Source organism: Choristoneura fumiferana, chromosome 2 (assembly GCF_025370935.1).
Source record: "Choristoneura fumiferana chromosome 2, NRCan_CFum_1, whole genome shotgun sequence".
Classification (NCBI taxonomy): domain Eukaryota; kingdom Metazoa; phylum Arthropoda; class Insecta; order Lepidoptera; family Tortricidae; genus Choristoneura; species Choristoneura fumiferana.
In genome coordinates, this window is record NC_133473.1 from 11,053,509 (window position 1) to 11,063,483 (window position 9,975).

The window sequence follows — 9,975 nt, forward strand, 5'->3', positions numbered from 1 at the left end:
TACCAATTAAAATATATACCTAACTAACGTACAACCTTAGTCGCTAAGGTATTTGGAATTGCACATTAAAAATACTAGGTACCAAATACTAATGCCTTGATCGCACGTACCGAGTAAACGGGCGAGACATTGCTCTCGGCCGAGTACTCGGTGCGTATAAACATAGCGAGCGAGCGAGCGCTTAACAGTGTTACAACTCGAAAATTGATTTGTGAACCTTACCAAATGACAGGCCCGCAAAATGCCCACTGGAGTGCGACGTATGCAATTTCTTAGTGATCTTACTAACATTATAAATTCGAAAGTTTGCAGGTACGTATGTGCGGGTCTGTGTACGAGTATGTTTGTTAATGCTGCACGCTACAATAGCACAAAGAATTTGGATGAATTTTGATATGTAGGTAGATGGACGTCTGGCATGACACATGGGCTAATTTGATAGGTAGGTAGGTGGATCACGTCTGGAATGAAACATAGGCTAATTTGATATGTAGGTAGATGGACGTCTGGAATTACACATAGGCTAATTTGATAGGTAGGTAGATCACGTCTGGAATGACACAGGCTAATTTGATATATAGGTAGATGGACGTCTGGAATGACACATAGGCTAATTTGATATTTAAGTAGATCACGTCTGGAGTGAAACATAGGCCAATTTGATATGTAGGTAGATGAACGTCTGGAATGACACATAGGCTAATTTTATCCCGATATTCATACGGGATCGGGATAAAACATTGAAGTGTCAACCGCTGGCTTAATAGTCATGAAATTTGGTACAACTGTTTTTAATGTAACGTCAATGAAGACCAGAATGTAATTTTTGGGACTTCCCAGGGGTTTTTTGTTTTTTTTTTTTTTTTTTGTTTTTTTGTCGTCTGGATTATCACAAAGCCTATTATTTATCCTGCTGTTCCCACCAGATCAGAATAAAATCGGAAAAAAAAACAGCCGCTAGGCTCGGAGACAGAGAGAGGCAGGTGTTTTAAAAACTCGTCGGTCCGCAATATGTCACCAACGAATTCTTTGATATTTTGGCCTCATAATGCGAAGGACTGATGAGAGCTTTGAGAAATTGATCGTAGTTGGGAATACGAAAGGTGAACGAGCCCGGGGCAGATCTCCTACCAAATGGACCGATCAAATAAGGGTCTCCAGGTCCCCGAGGTATAGCTCCATCGTCAGGGCTGCCATGGACAGAACCCGATGGAAACAAATAATCTTTTCCAAATGTGGACCGCCCGTTGAAGACCACGATCCTCAGTTATGAGGGAACGGACTGAACTGGTGTTTTATATGCAACATTAATGACATCTATGATATAACTATTGGCAATTCCTAATTAGTAAAATCACGTGATTTCAATTGCCGGATCTATTGATTTACGTACGCGAAGCCGCTGCAAGTCTAGTATTTTATGAATCACAAATGTTTTTTTTTCTGTTAACAAATTTGATCAGCAGCGGAGTCAAACGAAATAAAAAAATTACGATTACCAAATTACAACCATGGATCAACATCACTAGATCGATATTTAAAAAAAATGTGCCAAACTAGATGACTTATGTTATTATGTAGTAGGTACCTATTTAGTTACAGTCAAGGAAACTGAATCACGTACCAAGGTGAAACCTTTTTAACCGACTTCAAAACAGGAGGAGGTTATCAATTCCGTTTTTTTTTTAAATGTTTGTTACCTCAGAACTCCGTCATTTATGAACCGACTACAAAAAAACCATGAAAATAATTTTCTCAATTTTTTTATCAAGAAATGAGGCGCCCGACCGAGTTCAGAGTGGTAGAAAAATTATTTTCATGGTTTTTGTAGTCGGTTCAATTTTTTTGTTATAAAATTTTCATAACCAAATTAGCTTTTTTTTTTTTTTTTTTTTTTTTTTTTTTTTTAATGGCTTTCACCCTTGCTTTTTAGCAAGATGTATTTTTGCCAATGTCGATGTAGAGACATTACACGCATGAGGAGACTGTTCGGTTTATATAATTTTGATTTCGGGGGGAGGAACAGACAGGAAACCTAAAAACAAATAACATTGGTTATGGACGGTACACTGACAATAACAAGACGAAACGATTTTTTTTTTTTTTTTAGCGGAGGGGAATGGCAGACTGTTAAGCATGCTAACATAAAAGGATAAAGTGAAGAGGAAGTATGAAATATATAATATTAAGCATGCTGCAGTTGCTACAATTAATGTTGTGGCACTGTATAAATTTTATCAATATTTTTAAAAGAGGAGAATCTAGTATAGAAAGAAGTGTCAGAAAATTCATAGGGCGCGGAACATCCTTCGGCAATGCATCATACAGGGAATAAGTATGTTTACCACAATTGAAAAAAAGTGTGATCCAGGGTACCCTCATCAAGAACCGCATTGAGAGAGTTATCCCGTACTCTAATTTTTGATAAAAACACCGGAGTGCAGACATGACCTAGACGGAGTCGACAGATAGTAGAAGTGACCCATTTACTAGCAGAGCGGAAGTGATAAAAAAAACAAGTTTACGCGGAATTAATGGTTGAATGTTTCCGTAGTGTCGGCCTTTTCTGGTGTCTGGAGAGGTTCCACATGTTCTGCCAGGAGACCCTTAAATCAGTTCGAGTGGACATCATTAGGTCCGATGGTAAGATAGTCTTATAATCCTGACAACCAATTGTGATGGCCTCTTTTGCCCACATGTCCGCTCTTTCATTTCCCACTATGCCACAATGGCCCGGAATCCATACAAGAGTAACTTCTAGTCCTTTTTTTTCACATCGGTTTAGAGCCTCTTTAATTTCAAAATGATTGGGAGTTTAGTTTTCATTTTAAAATGATTTCCTACTATTGCTTGTAGACAGCTTTTAGCATCCGAAAAAATTAAGATTTTAGGAACGCTGTGTGATTCCGAGAATTTTAATAGCCTCCAATATTGCGATGGATTCCCAGTGAAAACAGATGACTGGGCTGGGCCTTTTTGAGTCAAAGCAATTTGTATTTGGGAATCCATACTGCTGAACCTACAAAGCCATTGGGATCTATTTTAGAAGCATCTGTGAAGATGTGTAGCCAATCCTGCCATTTTAACTATTTATTAAATATGTTGTTGGCCGCTGGCTATCCTTATCAATGCCAAATCAAGGATAACTTTTGGAGAATATATCAAAGACTCATAATCGGCCTCAAATATGGGTTCATGTAGGTGGTATATAGCGGGGGACGAGAGTTTTTTAATTTGAATACGACACAATGTATCTTGGCGTTTCCTTATGTGTCCAATATGTGTTTTTCAGACACTTCCAGGGAGAGAGCCTCTAGTTCGGGGTATAAGAGGATGGTTGGATACGGAACATGCCCTAAAAAGGAAACGGTCTGCTAAGTACTGTCTACGGAGGGAGAGAGGAGGATCTAAGCATTCTACCTGCATGGCATTTTTGGGTGAGGATTTCATTGCTCCCAGAGCAATACGTAGACACTTAGCTTGTATCAGGTCCAATTTTTTAAGTGCATTTTTATTGCAGGGTTCCACACGAGTGAAGCATAGTCGATCTGGCTACGGATTATTGCATTATATAACAGTTTTTTGGCAGTATGGGTGAGCGCCCCACCAGACTCCAGAAAGAGCCCGGAGAACATTAATGCCCCTTTCGCATTTTCCGGTTATGTGCTCCAAATGGGTACACCAGTCATTTTGGAATCCAGAAAAACACCAAGGAATTTAACAGAGTCCTTGCAGGGAATAACCTCATACTCATAGTTAATATCTATGTTCGGGATGGATCTGTTACGCGAGAAAGTTACAGTACAGCTTTTGGATGGTGACAAAGATAGCCCATGATCATCTAGCCAGACCTTTAGATATCTGAGTGCCTCATTTAATTTTGAAGAAGCCTCATCAAACGACTGTGTAACGGTGTTATAACGCTAAATCATCTGCATATTGGAGTATATTACAGAAGGGGGAGACAGATTGTTCAATATCATACGTATATAAATTATAAAGGAGGGGGGGAGTACTGAGCCTTGGGGGAGTCCCTGCCATAGGGTAAGAGGAGTGTAGAAGCTATTGCCAGTTCGGATTTTAATTATTCTTCCCATAAACAACTTGCAGATAAAATGTACTATCCTCACAGGAATACTCAGCTGAAGCATTTTTGCTCTGAGCATAGGAAGAAGGACATTGTCATAGGCAGCAGAGACATCCAAGAAGCACCCTACAACATGGTGTTTTTTGAGAGGGCTAGTCTAATATCTGAAGTCAGTATGCTTAGGTTGTCTATGGTACTTTTCCCCTTACGGAATCCAAATTGTGTGTTGGCGAGTAAATTATTTTTTTCTACGAACCACTCCAACCTATTTTTAACTAAATGCTCCAATATTTGCCTATTGTCGCGGAAAGGGCAATTGGGCGATAGGATTTGCTTCTTGTGGGTTTTTACATGATTTGAGGATTGGGATTACAATTTGGGTCTTCCATGCCTCGGGGATTTCACCAGACACAAAAAAACAGATTAAATAGATTTAGGAGGTGGTCTTTTGCAAAGCGACTTAGTTTACGGATGAAGATATACGGTATGCCGTCTTCTCCTGGTGAACTGTTACGGAGGCCGTCAAGTGCTAACTCAAGTTCATAGAATGTGAAAGGGCTGTCGAGAGGGCCTAGCCCGCTAGAGGGAGGAGATGGGTCTATGCAGGATTCCTCAGGAACTGATGGAGGGCTAATTTGTCTGCGAACTCTGCCAACCAGGAAGGGGATTATGGGGGATGGTCGATCGGGATCGAAGGAGCCTCTGAATTTTTAATACTTTTCCATACCAGCGATGGGGGCGTTCTTGGATTGAGACTTTCACAAAATCCCTTCCATCCTTTCTTCTTCGCTTTTTTTAGGAGACGTTTAGTGCGAGCAGAGATTTTTTGGAAGTCAATAAAATCTTCAGAAAGACCGGAATCATTGTATTTACGTTCGGCGTTCTTTCTTTCTTTTATCGCCGCCGTGCATTCCGCATCCCACCAAGGAGGGGAAGGGATCTTGCTACTAGCAATTTTTTTCTTTGGGATGAATTTATCTGCAGCTTCTATCAGAACGGATTGGAAGTGGTTGTAGAGTCCAAGAGGGTTTAACAGGTTGGAGTCGAGCTCTTTTAGCCTTTTTTCTATATAAAAAGAGAAGTTTGGCCAATCTGCTTTATCCAATCTGTATTTAAGGAGGGGTTGGGGGGCGGGGGAAGGCTGAACAGAGGATGGTTGGGAAATGATAATAGGGAAATGATCACTTCCGTGTGATTGTCTCAGTACCTGATAGGATAGAAGACATGAGAGGTTGGGAGAGCAAGCAGACAAATCCAGAACTGAGTTGGGATTTTGTCCGGGGTATACCCGGTGAGTGGGAGAGCCGTCGTTAATAACTGAGACATTTATGTCATCAAATAGGTCCAAGAGGAAAGCGGAAAATGCGTCTGAGTGCGAAGAACCCCAAGACGTGTTGTGACTGTTGAAATCCCCTAGGATGAGGAGAGGGGGAGGGACCGAGAACAGGATGGTGGAAAGATCGGGTATTAAATTTATATTAGGATGTGGGATATAGATGGATACAAAGTTGATTCCCATGACATTAGCCGCAACTGCGTTAATGTCATGTGAATGAGGAGGGAGGGGTATTTGGGAGAAAGAGTAATCTCTTCTGATCAACAACGCACAACCAGCACGACCATCACCGCGGTCCTCCCGGAGGCATGAGAATCCCGGGATCCTGAAGCGGGATTCCGGTCTCAACCATGTCTCCGAGATGGCCGCTACAGAAATGGAGTGCTCGTTGACGATTCTGACCAAATCAGGTTTTTTTGGGATAAGGCTACGGCAATTCCACTGAAGAAAATTGGCCTGGGGGGCCATTGGAGAAGGATAGCATCTCGGCAAGTGAAATCATTAAGGGGGGCAACGTCGGGCGGTAAACAATCGCTCCATTTAGCGATTATATTTGTAAGAAGTTTGAATAACAGTTCCATAAGGTCATCATTGGGCGTCTCAACTGGCGTCCGTCGTGACGATAGGGCATAACCATTTGGAAGTTGAGATTGTGGGGTCGACACGATATTTTTATGGGCTTGTCGATCATATCCGGGAGACAGGGGGGTTCTTGATCTAGCTTTACGGCTGACCGTCTTACGGTATGAAGTCGAGATGGGCGATTGGGGAGGGAAGGGAGGGGGACCAGAGGGGGGAGATTGCCGAGGGGGACTAGGGTCTGGGTCAAACATAACCTTGGCCACGTCCGCGTAAGGGCGGCGTACGGCAGGGAAGCGAGAGGAAGCTTCTTGATAGGAGATGCTGTGCTCTGACATTGCCAATTTGATGGACTTTTGTCTACAATATTCCGGGCAGCGTTGGTCTGTCGCGTAATGATGGCCTGAACAGTAGAGGCAAGTCACTTGCTCAGGAGCGATGTTGCATCCTTCACCAGGGTGTTTTTGTGCACACTTGAAACAGCGAGCATCGGAGCGGCACTGGGCCTGAATGTGGCCAAACCTCAGGCATTTTCGACATTGGATTGTTGGGAGAACGTATACTTCGACCTTCAGCGATGTAAAGAAAGCAAAGACTTTCTCAGGAAGTTTTTGACCTTCGAAGGTCACCACAACAGTTTGAGTTGGAACCCAGGATGGAGGACCTCCCTCATTGGTTACTTTGCGTTGGAGGCGTCGGGCTTTGAGAATTTTGCCATGTCCGTCTTTAAGGTCAGTCGCGTCAACAAATTCTTCCATCGACCAGTCGACTGGTACGCCACGAATCAAACCCATACGGGAAACATTGTATGTTGGGATGTGGGCTTTATATTTATTTCTGGACAAACAGGGGTTTTCTAAGATGTTATTAGCATCCACAGCGGTCATAAATTCTACCGAGACACGGTTTCTGCCTACGGACTTTATACCATCTTTTTTAATATTTTGAATGTTATCTTTGAATAAAGCGAGGCCAACCTTTATAGGTTGAAGTGAGATGGCCGAGTTGCTAGACTCTGCGTCTCGGGAGATGTGTACAATAAATGGGCCACTGTCATAAATGCCGTATTTGCGGGAGTCCTCGTCTAAGTCAGGGTGTTTGTAAAGGTTTGCTATAGATGCATTGTCGGCATCCGTTCCCTGCATCACCTTTTTCCCTTTAGGTTCAGAACATGCGGACGGCGATTGTTCCAAGAAACTAAGGCTACGCTTTCGTGAAATATTTTGCGTGTCCATCTCAATCGAGTTCATGGAGCTACCGCGCCCGGATCCGGGGGCTCCTCGTTCCCCTCCATAACTTTGGCCCTTGGCCAACCGGACAGATGGGTTATTGAGTTAGATCAATATTATGTACTTATTAAACCACCACCAGAGAGTTAATTAGGAAGGAAAGTTATTTTAAAGGAAATATAACCTAAAAATTGAACAGACTCACTGCACGGCGCTTCTGTCAATCCAACCAAATTAGCTTTAATATCTTTGGCAGATGTATGGGATGTCAATATGACATTAGTAGCACAACGGTTCCACCCTGGTACGTCATTCAGATTCCCTGACTGTACCTTGACTTGACTACTTGAAACTTACAAACAAAATCACCTGTTATAGGTACTTCTAGTAAATAACTTTCCATTCGTAGTACCTAACAATAGATAAATTTGTGATTTGGTCAACTCAGAATATTTAGATAAAACTCTAGTCATTGTTACTTTTTCCTTTAGTAACTCCAACTTCCAAGTAGTAATCAAGTTAAGTACCAAATCTGATTATTAACAGTATTAGTTACCGGTTAATCTTGCGGTTACTTTACGGTGAAGGAAAACATCGTGAGGAAACCTGCACAAACCTGCGAAGCACTGGGCTCGCGTGGGAAGCTTAGCATCTCATTCTGAGAGGAGGCCTGTGCCCAGATGTGGGACGTATATAGGCTGGGATGATGATGATGATGAATTTTGCAAAGCCTGGGATATATATTAAATTGCGTTTGCCGTACTGGCAGCTGACCGCTATCGCTTATCAATTATGTCAAAGTGAATAGCAGCGCTGATTTCATTTCGAAAATCGATCGGCTGTGGCAGTAATCCAGCGCTAGACAGTCAACTCTAACAGGCGATAATTCTCTACAGAACTGACGGGGGCCGGGAAGATTATTTACAGCTTACAGGCTATTAGTCACTCAAATCATGACGCGTCAATACAATACAAGTTTTATTTATAAGTGTGCATTTTAGTTTGATATTTTATTTTTCATGTCATTGTATTCTTAGTATGTGTGAGATAGATACAGATGAAGATTACAGATACAGATACAGATTAGAAATACAGATACAGATTACCTTTCGTGATGTGCCCGCTCGAATCCAAGAACTATCCGCAACCTTCGCTCCTTGATCATCATTACCCTTATTCCCAACTATGTTATACATGACTCGTCAGTAAGTAAAGGTTACGTTTGTACTCGTAGTTATAGATCGGTAATATGAAAGCATATAACTTCATTTTACCCAGCCTCGGAGACGTTATTTCGATTATCCTTTGATTTTCCACCCGAGCTCCGTTCTCCGTTCCTATAGTGCTCGAATACACCCCGCGAGCTCTCGATTTCGTTGCGAGTAATCGAATTAAGGAAAGGGCCAATAGAGTACGACTTAGTTGAGCGATGGAGCGAACGAAGGGTCGTTTTAAACGTCGCGGGTACACGAAGCGCATGATCGATCACAAGCGTACGTTAACGCATGTTACGCTTACATTTGAAACAATAATCTTCAAAGGACCACATAACCGTGAGAGCTGCCAAAAATAACAAGACCGGTATATTAAAATAGGATAAGCCAGAGAATAAAAAAAGAACCGATAAACGCACAATGACGTAAAATTTAACCCTCTCTATGTGAACACAGCAGTGCCACATGTTTGTGTGCTATTTAAATCTTCTTATTTAGCCTTGTTCGCTGCTCAACGTACCGCATTTAAATTACCGATTACATTCGTTGAAAGTTTTTTTGTGCTAAGACCGCCAGCTTAATTTATGGCATTAAAATATAAAAGTGAAGACAGCAGCTCCTTAACAGTTATTTCAGTGTTTATTTTCGGAGAGATCGTCATTATTTTCAGATGTAAGCGAACTATGTAATCTGTCTGTATTCATAGTTGCTGATTAAGGGCTGTGCCATCATAATAAAATTCAAATTAGCAAGATTTAATCTGGCATTTGACCGCGAAGCCCAATAACTGTTCATAATTTGGGGACTCGCTCGCTGAGTTACCCGTTGTCATGTTATTTTAAATATGCCATTAATCTCTATCGCTTTACTAAAAGGTTTGAATAAAATATTATAATTAAAATATGTGAGTTGTGAGTCAATTTTATACCTATCCAAAAACATTAAGTATGTAAGTTTATATTTGTTATGTCAGTTTAAAAGGAATTTTCTTTGAATTTTCTTTGTGTGTGTGTTGTGTTTTGTTTGATAGGTTCTTAGTGAATCTCTATCGTAATTCAACTTGGCAATGCTGCACTGCTGCCGACACTTTCTATAGTGAAAAATTTTAGTATTCTTAAGATAAGCTTTCATTACTAAGAAGATCAATAATAAATAATAATAATGACTTATTTGCTGAATATGGGTTTACAATGATATGCGTTTGTAATAATATACAGTTTGGATCCTTCATATTTTGCTTTATGTAGCATGAAAATTAAACACAGTATGCTATATTTAATTCACTATTCAATTGATATGTGCAAAGCACAGATTGCACCAATTTCAACATTTACAAACCAGCGTACTCTGCTCAACTAGCACTTGACCGGCTTTTTAATCGGAGTTGGTCGGAGCAAGTGTCGACTTCGCGAATCACTCGTGGGCCCATCAAGATAGCTTCTTCTCAATTTAAGGATCTCTGGACGAGCCCTCTGATAAGCCCCAGATTTAGTGTGAGCGAATTTGTTCGGGTAATTTACTTTTCAAGTT

The 9,975-nt window shown here is 41.2% G+C and overlaps 1 protein-coding gene across 1 annotated transcript in view; it reads left to right on the plus strand.

Annotated features, from left to right (window-relative positions):
• Window positions 1–8,660: 8,660 nt before the first annotated feature.
• The window catches only part of LOC141445463 (semaphorin-2A-like), a 20,934-nt gene continuing 19,619 nt past the window's right edge, over window positions 8,661–9,975 (plus strand). The window contains exon 1 of the mRNA XM_074111306.1: window positions 8,661–8,724. Within this exon, the coding sequence (XP_073967407.1) occupies window positions 8,661–8,724 (64 nt within the window). The remainder of the gene's footprint in view (window positions 8,725–9,975) is intronic.